Genomic DNA, 17,868 nt, shown 5'->3' on the forward strand with positions numbered 1-17,868 from the left:
GTCACTAAAAAGACCCACTTTTACAAATCCAAGTTTTCTTAAAAATCATTTTTTTAAAAAATTTGTCATCCAAACACTACCTGAGCCATTTTTTTTTATGTTAGATCGCTAGAAGACAAGTTTTTGGAATTGTTTCTCCAAAAAGTAGAGGGCGGGCTTGGAAAATACAGAAGAATAAAGATCCTTTTTGAGAACCAAATTAGAATGGAGAAAGAACTCATTTGCACTCCAAAACAAGTTTGACAAACTGAATGTCTATCAAGGACAAGGCACTGTGGGTCCAATAATTGGGCCCACATATTTCATACAGGGCACAAGATTTTCTGAGCAAATCAAAATGAACACCTGAGAAGTTTGAAAGCCATCAGAATAAGGTATGGTAAACTTAAAACTAATGTCTTAAGTAATATGTTGTTTGATTTTTTTGCCCTGCTGTTGTCCCTAGTTCGAATTTATTTCAATTTAAAAGTAACAAATAAGTTATTTTCATTTTTATTAAAAGGAAAAAAGTTTTGCTATAACTTATATGCAAAATGCCTACATGAAATAGACCATTAATAGATCTCCCTTTAACGCTTAATATGCCCTCTTTACATCATCCCCAGAAATGAGTTTTTGCCCTCTTGGGTAGCAAATAGCAAATCTCCTCTTTTTTTGGTGTTATGAGTAAATTTTTGGCCTCATGTTTTTTGGTCCGGTTTTTGCGGAGCAAAAGTTTGCGCGGCTAAAACGGATCAAACATTTTCGCTTAACCATAGCAACTTATTTTTTTTTATTTTTGAAAAATAATTTAAAAGTAAAAAAAAAAAGATAAATCTATATCAGCAACTTATGTTTTTTATTTTGAAAAATAATTTAAATTGATTTGAAAAGTAAACAAATATATAAATCTATTTCAGCAGCCATGAAACTGACGCCTGTGATTTGAGTTATGGAGAAAAATGATTTGATTTTTTGGCTTTATTTCTAATTAAATTTTTCTGGCGTTTGTTTCCGAGATCATAAAAAGTTAATTAATTTTTCGATTAGAATCTCTGAAATGCCCCTCACGATTGCCCCTTCTTACGCTCCTAGTCCGGACCCGGGTCTGTCTCTGTTGGATCCGTACCCGAACTCGAGCGTCAACGTCTTGAGTGGTGACTGGCAAGGCAACGCTTGCCAGGAGTTTGGGGGGAACACGTTACCTTTCTTACCGCCGTCCGATCGGAAGTTATTAGCCGCTCCTGGCCGTCGGATTCCGATCCCCTCATTCCCTCCAGGTTGGTCGTAAATGGGGACTTCGTGGTAATTAACGCGTCATTAGGTGTCACGTTTTAAACGCCAAGACGGAACCCGAGAGCTCGTCCTCATCTCCCTCCCTCTCTTTTTTTTTTTTCCTTTCCTTCTACGTCTTCTTCTTTCTCCGGGAGTTGCAGATGTGAGGCGGTGGCGCCTATCGCGACGGAGGAGGTTCGGGGAAGATCCTTCCGTCCTTCCACTCCGTACAGTGTGTGGATTTCATGGCGCGTCGGGCGTCCTACTTTGTACGTGCTATCGGTTTCTTGCTGGGTGTTGTTTCTGTCGCTTTGGTGGGATTTCGTCGACATTTGATGGGTGTTAATCGGATTTAGGCATTTGTGTGGTCTTCTACTTCTTCTTCTTCCTCCTCCTCCTGTTTCTTGCAGAGATCGAGCTCGCTCACGGTCACCGAGAAGCTCTGCGGGGTGCTGATTCCGGTCGTCGCCGTCCTCGACGTGCTTATTTGCGCGATCACCGGGTGCTTCGAGCAGCATTGGGTCCGGAGGAAGCCTGCCCCACCTCTCACGGACGCCGCGCGACTTGCGCTTAATACGCCTTGTAATCTCCCAGTTTGCTGATTCTTCATCTTCTTCTGAACGGTTTTCTTTTTCTTTATTTTTTATTTTTTAGCTTGAACAATTTTCCTTATTGATTCGGCCTTTGATTGTCGCTTCACTAGGCGTTTGTTTTGGATTTTCACCGTTTTCTCTTCAAATTTGGGGCCTTTTGCAGTTAATGTAAACGAGATCGAGGCCCTGTATGAATTGTTTAAGAAGCTGAGCAACTCGTTGATTGCAGATGGACTGATACACAAGGTGAGTTTTTGGCAGAACTTTATCATTTTCTGTAGTTTTACTCGCCTGAAATGGTTCTTGAGTTGTTGATGGTCGTTAAGAATATGAGAATCTTGAGATTTGTATTTGAATAAATGAAAAAAATGATGAAATGCCTGTAACCTCTTGATTTAGCCGAGCAAGAATAGGCAAGGGCAAAAATGGGAACGGTGGGGCCTGCAGGCCGGCTGTACGTTGTTAAAAGCTGCTCATTTTTTGCCTTGCCTTGGTGCCGGAGCTGGATGAATGCATATCCTGGCTTTTTCCTTTCTGGTGGATTTTGCTGTGTGATTTTTGGTTTTGTCATTTGCAACAATAAGTTTCTGATATTTGAGCTGGAGCTTGTTGGAGGTGTCCTAGATCCAAGCAGGTCAAAGTCTCCTTAAGACAATATCAGCGGGGGGGAGGGGTGGTGGTGGGTGGTGTTTCTAAGTTTTTGACCTTCTCGTATTAAGTCTTCCAGTTTACGTTATTGCTTCTTCTCAAAAAATAGTTGGGTGGGAATTCGGCGCTGTGTGTGGGATCACAGCTCAGTTTTGTTCGGACAAATCTTGAACTCGTTGATGCCTTCAACCGGATTTTTTAATTTTTGCTTTTAACCCTGGGATTTTTTTTCTGAAACTTCTTTGACACCGTTGTATTCAGAATTTGCAACAAATTCTCCGACCAAAAAGGTCCGGTTTTAGGTGGTCAAGAATATCTCATTTCCAGCTTTTTGAGATGAACACCTTATGACATGATTCCCTTAGAGAAAGCAGAAACAATATCTTGCATTTTCACATGCAGGAAGAGTTTCTTAAATGCTTGAACAGGCAAAAAAAAATCAGAGACTACACGTATATACAATATTATAAACCTATGTAACTGTAGAGCTTCAGCAAAAAAAAAAAAAAAATTCGTAGACTACATATATATACAAAATTATAAACCTATGTAACCATAGAGCTCAAGTTTTCGTCAACTTATGTGCTATATCAAATAGTTAGATGGTCTATTATAGGTTCATGGGTTCTGTAAAGTTTTATAATGAAAGATAGAACAGTTTTTTCCTCTAGACAGAATCTTAGAATGTATTGATAAATGAGGGGAAATAAATACTATAAAAGTGCATTTAATAGGTTAATGATTTGGAAAGTGGCATTTTTGTGTATGCTAGTGGTGTTCCGTTTTTCCCCTTATATTCTTGTCCTTAAGTTATTTTTTTATTTAAACCATTAATAGTTACAACACAACTGAGGTCAAATGTCACTATCAAGCCGAGCAATTGAAGAATGACCATTTCTCCTTTTTCTGCATCCAGGAAGAGCTTCAGTTGGCGTTATTTAAGACCCCATCGGGCGAGAACCTTTTCGTGGATAGGGTATGGGGAATTTTGAATTGAAGATATAGCCACTAATACCTCTTGATTTCTTCTAAAGGATTTTCTTGTTTCCTTCATCTTCCAGGTCTTTGATCTCTTTGATGAAAAGCGAAATGGTGTAATTGAATTTGAGGAGTTTGTACATTCACTTAGTGTTTTCCATCCATATGCACCAATTGAGGACAAGATTGATTGTAAGAAACCTTCTTTTCTTCTTAACCTTTTTAAATTGTTTCTGTCAGATACTCATTTTGTGTCTAATGAATCCCTTTTCTTTTGTTGATATTCTTCAGTTGCATTTAGGCTTTATGATCTGAGGCACACTGGATATATAGAGCGTGAAGAAGTAAGGTTCCTCACAAAATTCCTTTCTTTATCTGTTTCTGTTTTATCTACTTTTTGAGTTCAACATGGCCTCTAAAAAGAACATATATTTTGGTGGTCTACCTTTGAGTTTGATGTGGCCACTAAAAGATATATACTTTTGCTTGTGCCGTTCTTCTTTACTCTAATGAAATGCTCCTTGCATAGCTTTGATGCTGGTAACTTGTAGATGCTTCTTTGCTTATCCATTCACGCGATGGATGATTAGATCATACATGGGACCATGGGTAGCATTGAACTGCTTGTTTTCATGCACAAGATGGGTATTTACCCTGAATATACAGTAGATAGTGGTCATCATTCGGTTCTGTCCATTTGTATTACTGGTACTTAAAAAATGAAATGTGGAATCGAAACGCCATCAAGTATAGTGGGTTGTCAGGCATTGGGTGGATGACTTATGTTTGATCTCCATGCTCAATCAACAAATTGTTGCTTGGTGAGTTGGTGTTTAAATCAGGTCGGGGTGGATGTACGTATTATCAAGTCCAATTAATTGGTATTCTTGGGTTCAAGTTCTCTTTTTTTTTGGGTGAGATTAGTTTATCGGGTGTCCTATCAAAGAAAGTTGCTAAGTGCACCTGTTGCTGATCTAGAAGTCTTTTGGGCCATATTCGTTTGCAGCCAAATAGTTCATATAACTATTTTGCAAGAAAGTTAGCTTGACTAGCTTCAGCTGTGATTGTCAGATATTCACTACAGTTTTGATTTATTCCATTCTCAAATATTAAAAAATTTGTAAACTTGAAATCAAATTGTAACAAAATATTCTCATTCTATATTAGTTTCCTATGTTTTTATTTTTCTATTCGATTTTAGATATACGACTTTAGATATAGTTATTTATTCTTTCATTTAGATGCTTTGTTACCGTCCCTCAAGATATATCAAGAAAACCCAGATATTCTAAACTGTGCTTGAGTATAGTTCAGGTGAGAAGGGAAAAGGATATAAGAAAAACTCAGCTCAAACATGTGTCATGTCATAAATTTAATATTTGTGATTTTGACCTTTCTCAGCACAAGTATGGATGGATAATTCTGATATATTTCTTCAAGTTGTATACCCATTTAGGTGTTGATCATTTTTCTTTTTCCTAGGGACTAATTCTCAAGATCAATATTTGTAGGATGTTCTAAATGAGATGTATTAATAAAACCCACTATAGATGGATGAACGAGTAATTTGAAAAGTTGTTAAACACAATTTCTAAGGTTCACGGATGATGGCATTGATTACTTAAAGTGTAATATTGGAAGTCACAGGGTTGCAATTGATTTTTTGGGAGTCCCTTCATATTGAAGTTAAACCTGCTTGGCATTATTTAGTGAAAAGACAGGAAGCAACATGACCGTTTACCTGTTGAATGAATGGAACTATCTTTATTAGTTATTTATACTTTGTATCATGGACTAGTATAAGGTTAGCAGAGAGGTTCAAATAGGTAAAATTTTTATCAGCATTGGGAACTTGATTATTCTAGTCACTGCAACCTACCTGAATCACCTAGATACTGATGTATAATTATACAGAAGGAAATCAAGACTTGTCTTTATGGCGGGCGAGTCCCTTGTTACCATAATGCACTGTTTGGACTTGATCATCGTCCCCATTTAATATGTTCCAACTTCTGGCAATTCAATGTTTTCTTGATTGTTCACAATGTAGGATCTATTAGCCAAAAAATTTACAGTTTGAGGACTGGTAGGTGGTACAATTTTAGAAGATAGTTTGCTCAAATTTAGTTGTGGTTGATGTGATGTTGTGGTTGAGTGCTTTCCTGTGCTAAAACTGTTCATTCTTGTAACCTTTAACTGGATATATCGATGTTCTAGATGTGATTGGTGATTTAATGCAGCAGCCCTCCTGACGTTGTTAATATGAGAATGGTTAGTATTAGATCCCGTTGGATGACATGAAGATAATACTTCTTGCCACATCTCCAAGGCCTGAATATTGGTTGTTAAGAACTGTGTTAAAAACTCAGCAAGTATCAACCCAATGATTTGGTCCTCAATCTGGTTAAAAAAAATAGAAAAACTAGGAATTAACAATGCTCAGCCAAATCATGGGACAATCTGATTATGTCAGCCGAGTCACACATGAAGGTGCACGGACATATACTGGTAACGTAACTACAGTAACTATATTACTAATGTTGCATTTATACATATACATAGCTATGGTATTATCCATGTTATAATGCATTAAGAACATTATTATATACATAAGCGGATATATTCTGTGAGGAAAATGAAGTTGCCAAAACCCGCCTGTCACTGAATTGACCTGCTCTTTCATCAGCTTTTCGTAGGTCTGTCGAGTTGTGAGCCGATTGACTCCAAGTTGATTCCCAAGTCACTGTGTTCTAAAACCTTGGTTAAACTTTAAAGATATAGGGCCAAGAATGAAGAATTTGTTCATGAGATAATACAAATTAGTAATTCTTGCGACATTTCTAAGGCCTGAATAGTTAGCATTGTTGGTAAAATTACAAGGGCAAGAAGGAAGAACTTATTCATGAAATGATATAAATTAATATTTATTAGCACATTTCTAAGGCCTGAACATTCAAGGTTGTTAAAAGTACAAGAGCAAGAAGGCAAAACTCATGCACCAAACTGTCAGAAACTGCTGCATGAATATGGAATTATTTTGCGGGTGGGATAGAGTATTTTTGAAATTTACTTAATTATTGAACTTTTGCATTGGCAAGTCATGACAAATGCTATAAAATAGGTCATGGGTTTAATAGATGTGCTATAACATTTCACCTTTGGTGTTCTTACTATGAAATTCTATACATGCTGGATTGAAAAAAATTGCAGATTTGTGTGTTGTTAAAAGTGTCACATCTGCTCTGATTTATCATTGTACTATATAGATGATGCTTCCCTGCTATTATACATGTTTTTGAGTTTCACTGACACAATTTTGACCATCAATATAACAGTCAATACTATTTATGAACCAGTACAGTTATGGCATTTGTTTCATTGTGATGTGCTTTCTTGTCAGGTTGTCGATTGACATATTGAGCTATTTTGGCAGGTTAAACAAATGATTGTTGCTATTCTGAATGAGTCTGATACTTTGCTGTCAGATGAGCTTCTTGAGGCTATTATTGATAAGGTAGAAATTTAACTGATAAGGCATATGGCCTGTCCTCAAAAATTTAATATGTAGAACATGCTGATGCTCTATGTTACATAGGTGTGGGTGCCGGAGTGGCACATTTCAAAAAATTTAGGTGAGGCGGTATTATTATTAATTTTATATATATATATATATATATATATATATATATATATATATATAAGAATTAAGAAATTAAGAATATACACTACAGTCTATACACTACACTACACACTATATGGGTAAATTATATATGAATATTATATATTACATACTTATAAGTTATAATGTATTGTGTATATGAATGTAACAGATTAAGCATTAACATGCTTACAAAGTACAAACATTAAACAAGTAAATGAAAAACCACAAAAACAGGACAGAACACAGAAATTAAAAAAAAATTGCTAAACAAGTAACAACAATCGTTGCAGCAACATGCAAAACTGAGAAAGTGAAAAAGCTAACAGTCAAATATGAACATTAACTGATTTAAGTATAAAACAAAAAAAATAGAAGCACCTGTGCTGTGCGTCTTGAGTTGAATTGGTGACTCAACAAAATGAAATACAAATTCAAGACTGGAATGAGGAAGTGCAGATGGCAGAAATCAAACCAGAGACAGATAGAAAACCCACCATCTTGCCAGAATTAGGGCTGAGAAAGATAGAGACGACAATACTACTTAAATAGGGCAGAAAAGTCCTTTGTTCCACTCAAAGACCTGTGACACGTTGCCTCCGGCTCTCGTTTGACCCACTCAGTCAACAGAAATGACCTTCCATTATGTTGGATGCTTCAATGAAACCAGCAAAACCAACAAACAAGGGGAGGAGTGCATGGGAGGAGAGGAAGAGGGTATACAATCGCGCCCTAAACCCCCGATTTAATGTTAAAAATTTTTAAAATAAAAATATCAAAAAAGGATGACAATAGGTTTGACGCATTTTGACCGCGCCTGACTTGAGTCAAACATGAGTTGGGTGAATGTCAAAAAGTCTTGTTGACTTGTACTGGGTGTGAATTTGGGCCGCACCTGTGTCTGCACCCAAGTTGTGTCGACACGGGTGGGGCAGTATTTTGCAGCGGCCGTGTGACATAGCTGATGCTTGTGTTCCTCTTTGGTTTGTTTTCAGACATTTTTGGAGGCTGATGCGGACATGGATGGGAAAATTAACAAGGAAGACTGGAAGGATTTTGTTCTACAGCGTCCTTCTCTTTTGAAGAACATGACTCTACCTCACTTGAAGTATGCCATTTTCACCTATTAATATGCTCTTGAGTTGCACTCCTTTTTCTGGGTGCCCTTTTTTTTGGGGTGACAAATTTATTTTAATTTTATTTTTTTTCAACAAAGAAATAATTTTTTTTTCTTTTATCGTCGGTGTGTATTAAATTGAACTTGGGGAGTCAATATTACAGCCAGTAACATCTTCTTGATCCGTTTTGTCTTGATTAAAAACAAGTAAACAACCCTTTTATAAAACTTAAGAAGTAAAGAAGAATCATTTGCTTGTTAAATTGAACACCAGTAGAACTTACATGGAATGGTTCATTATGATTGTAGTTGAACTATATAGTATATAGTACGAAACTTTGGTTTTCATCAAGTCAGCATGAGTTTGGGAAACTATGTTGTCCCTGGAATCAACTCAGCTTCCAGTTTACGCTTAATTTTCTCCGTTTCCTTCTTCAATTACGTTCCTTGAAATGTGCTTAGTATTCACTTCATTCTTATCAAGTGATAGCATGAGAATGACGCTTAAGTTTTATAATAAGTGATTTCTTAAAAGTATATGTGGGGAGCTGCTTTGCTTATGTTTATGAACGTCTTTAGGGACATAACTACGGTCTTCCCAAGCTTTATCTTCCACTCTGAAGTTGATGACTAGAAGTCCTCACTGATTTTCGAAGAGTTTGCATGTGCTTGAAGTCTGTGGATCGCAACACGGTTGGTCGAGACTTGAAATCAAACAGGCATTAACAGCACAAATGGATGAAGGACGGCGATGCAGTTTTCCCTGATGCTACTGTCCTTTGAACTGTTCGATTCAACTCCATACGGAACGGATGCTGCTGACAAGCGGGCTATTTCACATTTTTGAGGCACCTTAATATGCTTTGTTGGGGAGAACGTAAAGATATTTGCCGCGAGTTGCTGTCGGCAGGCCATATAGTTTCTGTAAATTGTGAATATGGCTGCATTCAATTTTAAAAAAAGTCAATTCTTTGTATCTCAACCCCTCTGCTGGCAATACAGCCTGGGCCAATTTGTAACACGGTATCGGTTTCTTATTGAAGATTGCTTCCACCAAGGTAAATAAATAATGTTAGAATTATCTTTCCATGCTGTTAGTCTTCCTCGTATTCTCTTAATTGTGTGACCTTGAAGTGCACCTCCTAAAAGCAGGTTGCTAGTGCTCGTGAGACTCGTGACTGACTTTTTTGAGCCCAGTTTTCCATTTTTTTTAGATAGTCATTTGTTTTCTCTGACTTGACAGCTTCATCGACACAAGACACGCACAGGTGTATATAAATAAATAATATGAATGTATATGTATATACATATTACACACCAAGGAGTATCATTATATTGTTGATTGAAGCATTTATGAATAAATACATGTAAACTAATTTGTTAAAATTGAATGTCTAGACGGGCAGTTTTCATTTTTACTAAAAGGGAAAATTTTGTATAAATAATATAATCATATAAATTAAGTGCAGTGTTCTACAACAAAATATCCCAGTTGCGAATGCGATCTTGTTACATAATTTACGTTTAATTTTATATTTTAAAGGAATTTAAAAGTTCCGAGGCCGAACTTCCCGTCTTATAGATGCATTTGAAAGACGTGATGCTTTCCTTCTTGGAGCTCACGTCCATATAATTGGTTTGAACGGTCTCAAGCATTTTATAATCAGAACGCGGTTGTTTATATATATATATATATATATATATATATATTAAACAAGTAATCCCATATATTATTTGTTTATAAATATAAGTTGCCAGACAAACAGTATTAAAAATTACAAAAAAATAATTTCAGAAAACGTAAGTCTATCATGTCCAAACCGTGTTTTGCACTTGAACTGGTGCCAACACGCTCGTGGTGCCCTTCCAGATGTGTCCGTGTCCACACGGGTGCGTCCTGTATCCAGGCGACATAGATCTTCTAGTAAGTTGTTTGGCTGGGAAATTGCATTGCATTAAAATAACCTCTCTATCTCTCTCTCACACATTCTCTCTCTCCTTTTTCTCTCCCCTCTTGATTGGATGGTTTATAGCAATCAGATCTTATGTTCGAGCCTTGGTGGGTTCTAACCTAATGGTATTGAAAAGTGTTGGTTTTCAGATTAGGAATACTGCTATGAAGGTCAAGTTGACCGATTCATCTCTCTCTTTGTGTGTATGTGTGTGCAATTTTCTAGGTGAATGAAGGAGACTCGTCGGCCCTCGAAATGAAAAGTAGCCACCTACCAGCCCCCACGCAAAACCCCAACTTGATTGCCTGTTATATTTATCTTTTCATTTTTAACATCATACATGTTTGGGGGTAATCTTTTCATTTTTGGGCATCCCCAAAAATATGATTCCATTGGAACCAAAATCTGCCAACGGGTCATATTCTTCCAGTAAGCATGATCAAATATATTGTAGGTAAAAATTTCAAAACCATACAAGCAATCTGGCAGAGAATAAGTTTCAGAATTCAGAATTGATGTGTATTCCGAGAAACATATGTCGAATTAATTACATTTCTTCATGTATGCTCACTGACAATAGTTGAAGGTCCACTAGAATTAGGTGATCTCAACAACTTGACAGATCTTTCACAAGAATAACCACACCCACTTGCCTTAGCTACATAAAACCTAACATAGCCCAACTCCACCTCACATATAGCATCTCAGGCGAGGTCATTGCCTGATGTGAAGATCCTTTAAAGTCCAGTGTCACAAAAAATGTGTTTTTCTTTCGAAAAAAACATGATAAATTAAATTGTTGTTTACAACTTAAAAAACACACATTTTTTTATAAAAAATGTTAAAGACAAAAAATGTGTTTTTAATGCATTTTTAACGCACTTTTTTCGCATTTTTTAATGCCAAACAGTTTTCTATTTCTATTTTTTATTTGTTGAAAATCTACTTATTTTTTGATATTGTGTTATTAGTTTCTCACTTATTTTATTCTTCTCTCATTTTTTTTTTAATTTTAAAAATTTACCATATTTTTTCCTTATTTTTCAAGTTCACCGTATTATACTCGAGAAAAACCTCACCGTTTAAAACTCCGTAATGTTATTTGTGATTATGCTCTAAACCACACCCAGTCATTTTATATAGAAAACTGCGCAAACAAAGCAGTACGTTGTGTTAGTGGAACGCATGTTCCTAAAACATGTAATTGAAGAACACCGCGTGGTTGTAAGATATATTGCGTGATGTAATATATATGTGACGTAATTACGGGTGCTGTTTGTAGATTTAACAACCAAATATTAGACGTAAATAGGCCCTGTTTTGTAGAATAAAAACATGTTCATTTCCAGGAACACGATGTTATTAAATGCTTTCTACAGGCATTGTTTGATTCATGGTTAAACAGAAAAGATAATGTTGCACAAACTATACCTTGCTAGAGAGGTAAGAGCTTAACATTCTAATTTCAACACATTAATGTGTATTATATTTCCCTGCGTCTTCAGTTCTTACTTTTATTCAAAAAGTAAAATGCATCATTCAGTTTACTTATAATTAACAAAAAAAAAAAACTTTATCTTCTCATGGTTGCAGACTTTTTGGATCTGATCTGATCTTTTTATCACTTTCCACTATGCTGGATCCGGTTCTGACACAAACTAATGTCATATATTGCACCCCTGATCCCCAACAGATGACTGAGGTCCTTCAAATCTTCATTCAACCACCAACTTCTTAATTCAAAGCTACGGAGACCAAATGACAGAAATTTTTAAGATGGCTGCAGGTTCTTGTCGTCTTGGAAAAGTCATTTTCCAAGTATTCAACAAGATTTATTTCTTTCAGTTAAATCAAGAATGTAACCTTTGTGTTTATACCAAGTGGTAAAAGTAGATCTTTGCTAGTTGTATGTGGTCCATATTTCATAAATATGTGGGAGGACTTTGATACTAAATGCACCTAAATAAAAAAATATCAAAATTTTATATTGTTTTTATAAGGTCAGACATGGTGTTGAATAGTTGTACAATTTTTTTTTCTGTGGGATTTGTCTCTTTGAAAGTTTTTCATGTTTCCTCTCAAGATGAAGAATGAAAACTCTGATTTGCCCCACTGGGTTTGGCATCGTTGGTCGGATCAGTCACCAATAAAGCGCCAGTCCTTGGTTCGATTCTTGTGGGTGTTTACTCTCTGAGAAAGCAAACACCTTAGCTGATCAGACCAGTTAGTCGTGAAATGATAATTCCTAACATAATTCTCATGAGCGTCAACTCTTTGTGCAAGTCGACACAACTCGAGAAGACAACACTCATCAAGAAGCTCCCAAGAACAAGAAGCCCCTAAATTGACTTTATCATATGAGGCTTTTTATTCAATTTTTTTAACATAAGAGATCTGATTTAGAGCGAGTTTGAACATATTTGGCTGTTTTCAATCTCAATCTTTCCGCTTAGTCTGGATCAAATCATTCTACCATCTACCATTCTATCATTTCCTGGTCAAAGATCTTCACAATATCAATAATTTCAATCACAGTCCTTCAAAGATCTCCCCCGATCTCAAGAGCTTAAATCTGAATTTAATAAGCAATATTTTAGTTGTTCTTGGGATTAGTGAATTTCACTAAACAAAAGAAAGGAAGAACAAGGTTGATCATAATCGCGCTAAGTGAAACAAACTTTCAATTCTTTTTTCAAGTTTTTTTTTTTCTTTTTTGTGTTTGATATTGTTTGTTAAACATGTTTCTTATTGACTACAATAATAAAACAAGAACTTTATACGCCTGGCTAAGTGGGTTACTGATTTGAACACCTCCTATGCCTTCATTGGCATGATGTGATTGGTGGGCAGCCTGCTCACTGCATCTTGTCTCTCTATATATATATAAATATAAATATAAAACTTGATATCTTCATTTTTGGTTGTTACACTAAGCATGAAGCGCTTCTTTATGGCACGAGCCATTTAATAAAGTTTAATGAAGTGGGTCCATATGATATGAACTGTACGGCTGCCAATTGGGTCCGACCTAGTCGCGAAGCATTCGGACCCACATGAAGCAAACTGACCTGATTGAGACTCGGACTAATAATGTTAGAAAGTGACCTCCTTTCAATTGGTTCGCACAATAGCCTGGATTAGAACCTAACAAAAACGTATGATGTAATCTCCTGTCTGCAACATGTGTAGTAGGTTGCGGGTTTTAACAATTTAGGTTAGGTTTGTTTTTATACTTAGAGCCCATACATGGATGAGAAGGCTAGAGTGGGTCCGCACCTAGTTAGACTAGATGTTGGTAGATCTTCCTTTTAACATAAACCCATTTTCAATTTTATGACATGGAGGATCCATACCTAGCAGCAGTGAAGCTACTTGTTGGCTGGGGTGGGCCACTGCCCACGCCAACCCATCAAAAATTTTATTATAATGTGTTAACTTCACATTGTTATGACTTTAAATTTATATGCAGTGCCCACACCAAAGTTGTGTCACCTATACAAGTGCTCAACTGATGAAAAATTTTGGCTCCGCCACTAATTAGCAGCTAATAGATCTTTATTTCTAGGTTTAAGATTGACCCTCTTCATGGTCCTAGCGAGTGAGGTGGTAAGAGGAATGACTTCACCAACTCGATGAGAGTCTGAACTCCTCCCACCCCCTTGGCATCTGGGCTGCGTCAATGTCTGGTGTGGCAGTCCAATATATGTTACTTAATATACCGCTCTCACCTCATATGACTATGCCTCTTAGGAAATCTCACTTTACATTTACTTTGTTCGTTTCTAAAAGTAAATTTCTATATAGTTTCGTATCATCAAAGGCCTAAACATCTGGAGTTGGTGATTAAGAAGTTTAGATTGCCATTTAAGAGAATGAATCATAGCAAGGAACAACTTACTTCAAGTTTTGAACTGATCAATATTTTTTTAACATGGGCACTAGGATTTATTTTACCTCTGTTCTTGTCCCCAAGTGGGTCCATTGGGAAGGTTCTGGGATAAACCAGCCTGACCCACTTGGGGTACGGCAAACCGTCCAACGGGGTAGGGCGAGCCTATTTGACCCACTTGCAGTTTACATGTCAGTCTGGAAAGTTTCTTCATATCTTAAATTATTGGTTCCAACTTGGCTGCACCAACTTATTCAAAAGAAACCATATAATAACAACCAACTTCATATCATTAATTAATGTAACTTCTTACAATATAATTAAACTCTTTTGAAAAAACACCCCCCTAGCAAATGTGGCTAATAACGGATGACCACTCAATCTTTGGAGCATAACAAATAGGTGCCCAACATTTCTCTTTAATTCTCAAATCACCACCTCCTCATGAAAAACAAGACACGTGTCGCGTGACCCACGTAGCGCGTCGGTGTTTTATAATAACCTTGTAAAGAACCATATAATTAACCTACCGAAGCCCGTATTAGAGGCCCTTAATTAATCTCCAATTAACAAAACAAAGTGCTGAGCATGTTGCTTGCAACTTGGTGCTCCTTTCATCAATGGCTAACTGCCATTAAAGTAACTTTAATAGAGGAAGGGTCTGATACCACTTTGATGCTTGCTTTCCCAGGGGCCAAAGGAGACATGAAAATTCATTACGTTCCTCTGTTTTCCTTTCGGATTTTTAGGAAAAAAATTTACTTGTAATTTTTAAAAGTTTTAGTTTAGCTTCCATAAAAATTTTGAAAATTATGTTTCGGCCCTCCCTTCTTAGCTCCGCCTTCCCTGCAAAGCTCTTCTTTTCTTACCCTATCAAGATGAAGCTAATTGTGTAACCCTAATTCATGATGAAGCTTTAATTGTGCATAGAGGCAACTAAAATTTATAAAGTTGGTATGTGTGCGTGTTCATGCATGCCCAAGTATTATAAAAATATGGGTGCTATATTTTTATTATACAAGTATAAATATTGCTTCTACATCTAACAAACAAACGTTGAATACAATCATACTATATTTTTTAAAACATGCGTTGTAAAGATATGTTTCCCAATAGCGTAATTTTTGTTAATAAATGCCTTCTAAATTTTTCTACTATAAAATTGCTAACTCATGGCTTGAAAATTTTGAAAGCTGGACCCTAGAACGTATATGATCTTAGTAGGATTAAACCCCAGCTACTCAACTTACTGGTGCACATGAAGGCTCCAATTGTTTTAAATCTCAACAAAGTTTTATGAGATTGATTGTTGATGTCAAAATGCAATACCGTAAAAGAGTTGAGACTTGAAGACTAAACTTCGTTATTCAAACGGCATATGCTCTAAAAAAAAATAAAAGAAAAGTTATCACTTAATTGATTCTTGGTCCCCTTTTTTTGCTTTATTTACCTTGTTCATTGCACTTGCAAAAAAAAGTTGTTTTTCTAATAAAATAATCGATTTCACATGAAATTATGCCAAACTAGTGAGACCTGAAAAACACCGCTACATGCTTAGGTGTTAGAAAACGGCCTCTTAAGGGGCCAGCGATGCCCACAGTTCAGTTTTGGTTATGCATTGATGAGCGAGTATCCTGTATATATATATAAGAGCGGAGCCAGATTTTTTTTCAGGGGTGAGTCAAACAATTCGCAGGTCGGGCTAAGAAGAGCGATGGGTCGAGCTAAGAGGAGCGACAAGTCAGGTCAAACTAAAAAAAATTGATTTTTTTGATATAAAAATAAAATCTTGCACTCACTCATGCCATGGCCCTGTGCAATGAATCATCTCAATCAATTAACTTTTTCACGATGAGTGATTGAAAGAAAATCAATGAAAAGATTGTTATTAGACAATTAGAACAACCTATCGTTATATTCTCCTTAATTTTTTTAGTCATCCATTGAAAAGATCATATCAATGTTCTTACATTGAAGAGTCCTATATTACCAAATTCTCTCTCCCTCTCTCTCTCTTTTTATATATATATATATATATATATAAACGTTATAAGATGATGCAAGACCGACACATCGACGACAGCTGTGTAAACGACAAGACCTCTTTTAAAATGATGAAGAACATATGAATAAGCCGACCGATCATCTAATGGGCGTAACCCTAAACAAATAAAGCCACCAGAAACGCATTTGATTACCTCATATCTGATATTAAGATTCATTTGAAAATTTACGAATTTGTAACTCAAATTTCAACATCTTTGATTTTTACCAAAAGTATAAAACTCTACTATAGATGTTTGTCACTGTTTTCGTCCAAAATCCCAGCTACGAAAGTCTGTCAATATGAAATTCATGTCAATTAAGAAATAGGATACGAACTTACTGCATACACATAATGTGAAACTACCGATGAGGAAAGCCAATATGAAATGAAATACGAAGTCAACTTCTCTCTCTCTCTCTCTCATAAATATATATATTTATATCTATATATTCTGTGTGTTCTTATGATATACACATTTATGCCAATTAATATGTTGCATGTACTTTCTGAAATAGTCTAATAAAATAAATTATTAAAAGTTAACAAAAGATGTCTTCACAAGAAATAAAATAACGTTATTCGATGGCATATGCCAAAAAATTAATCTTTGCAAAGAGTTTACTAAGTTTTCTGTCCGCCTAAGAAATATTGACAAGTTGACATGAATAGAGCCGACCCCTCATGCGGCCCGAACTAGTCGAAAGCTATTTCTTGGGGAATCTGATTCATGGCATGCACCAATCCAGCGCTCAAACCAGATTTTGGATTCTTAGTTCAAATTGGATCCGATTTTACATAACCAATTTCCAACTTCAATTTTGGATACTGTATTCACATAGCGTCGAACTTGAATCCATGTCCGAGTTCATGGATCAAACTGGATTTTGAGCCACTCAGGCTCGAGTTGGTTTAGTCAAATTTTTAGTGAGCGAGTAGGGGAAGACACTATTTGCTTGCTTTCAGTGTCTCGGGATGCTGCTCACATTGCGCTTCAACTCCTGGTTTAATCAACCTTGTCTAAACCCGAATTCATTACAATATAAAGCAACAATTTGAGTTCAACATAGATGTCTTAAATCACATGCTTTAGAAGCTTTGTGGATTCCAATCAGCATATTGAAGGCTTCAATCAAATACGCAGCATTTTATATTGAAGAACGATATAGAACTTTTCCTAGACCCAAAAAATGGCATATGGAACCAAAGGTACAAAAGGGAATTTTACATATTTTAGTGGACTGTCGGTTTGTCTCAGACCGGATCTTCTTCCTAGGGTCCAAAACTATATATATATATACATACCCAAATTCAACTTTGTCTTGACATTTTCATTTATTACTTACTGCAATTTAAAAATCTGATCTTACGCTTGGTGAAATGGGTTTGTGCAATTTGAAAGAACGTTATTATTCTATTAACCCTTCTTTCTTCTTCTTTTTTTTTTCTTTCTTTTACCAATGTTTCTGTTATTTTATTGAAGGCAAAACAAATTGATCTGCATATTACCTGAAAAATAATTGAAAATACTCGAATAAAAAGTAAGGTCTATAAGTTAGAGACGGATTTGAGAAGAAAGATATCATATTTGGCCTTAGACATCAATCACCGGAAAAATTAGAAAGGGTTTTCCGGCATCGACATAATCAAAACCATCATTCAGGTTTTTGTCAAATCTAGTCTTTGTTCTGCCTAAAAAGAAAAAGTTCTTGAAGGCTCTTCATCTTTTTTTTAT

At 36.0% G+C, this 17,868-nt stretch overlaps 1 protein-coding gene across 2 annotated transcripts; it reads left to right on the forward strand.

Moving 5' to 3' along the window:
- Positions 1-1,323: 1,323 nt before the first annotated feature.
- On the forward strand, positions 1,324-9,335 carry LOC116259418 (calcineurin B-like protein 10). 2 transcript variants are annotated; one of them, XM_031637240.2, is made up of 9 exons: positions 1,324-1,523; positions 1,611-1,836; positions 2,011-2,093; positions 3,412-3,471; positions 3,557-3,665; positions 3,765-3,817; positions 6,907-6,987; positions 8,127-8,239; positions 8,924-9,335. In XM_031637240.2, exons 1-9 carry the CDS (start codon positions 1,500-1,502, stop codon positions 8,955-8,957), a joined length of 783 nt encoding a protein of 260 aa, XP_031493100.1. In that variant the 5' UTR covers positions 1,324-1,499; the 3' UTR covers positions 8,958-9,335. The 2 variants fall into 2 exon arrangements, with proteins under 2 accessions (XP_031493100.1, XP_031493092.1); XM_031637232.2 differs by having other exon boundaries at positions 1,328-1,523; positions 8,828-9,335.
- The last annotated feature ends 8,533 nt before the right edge of the window (positions 9,336-17,868 follow it).

This window comes from Nymphaea colorata, chromosome 1 (genome assembly GCF_008831285.2).
Source record: "Nymphaea colorata isolate Beijing-Zhang1983 chromosome 1, ASM883128v2, whole genome shotgun sequence".
Taxonomy (NCBI): Eukaryota; Viridiplantae; Streptophyta; class Magnoliopsida; order Nymphaeales; family Nymphaeaceae; genus Nymphaea; species Nymphaea colorata.

Coding starts and splice junctions, on each gene's coding strand:
- LOC116259418 (XM_031637232.2), top strand. CDS start 1,500: ATGGCGCGTCGGGCGTCCTACTTT. Junction 2,094..3,411: donor CAGATGGACTGATACACAAG/GTGAGTTTTTGG, acceptor TTCTGCATCCAG/GAAGAGCTTCAGTTGGCGTT. Junction 3,666..3,764: donor AATTGAGGACAAGATTGATT/GTAAGAAACCTT, acceptor GATATTCTTCAG/TTGCATTTAGGCTTTATGAT.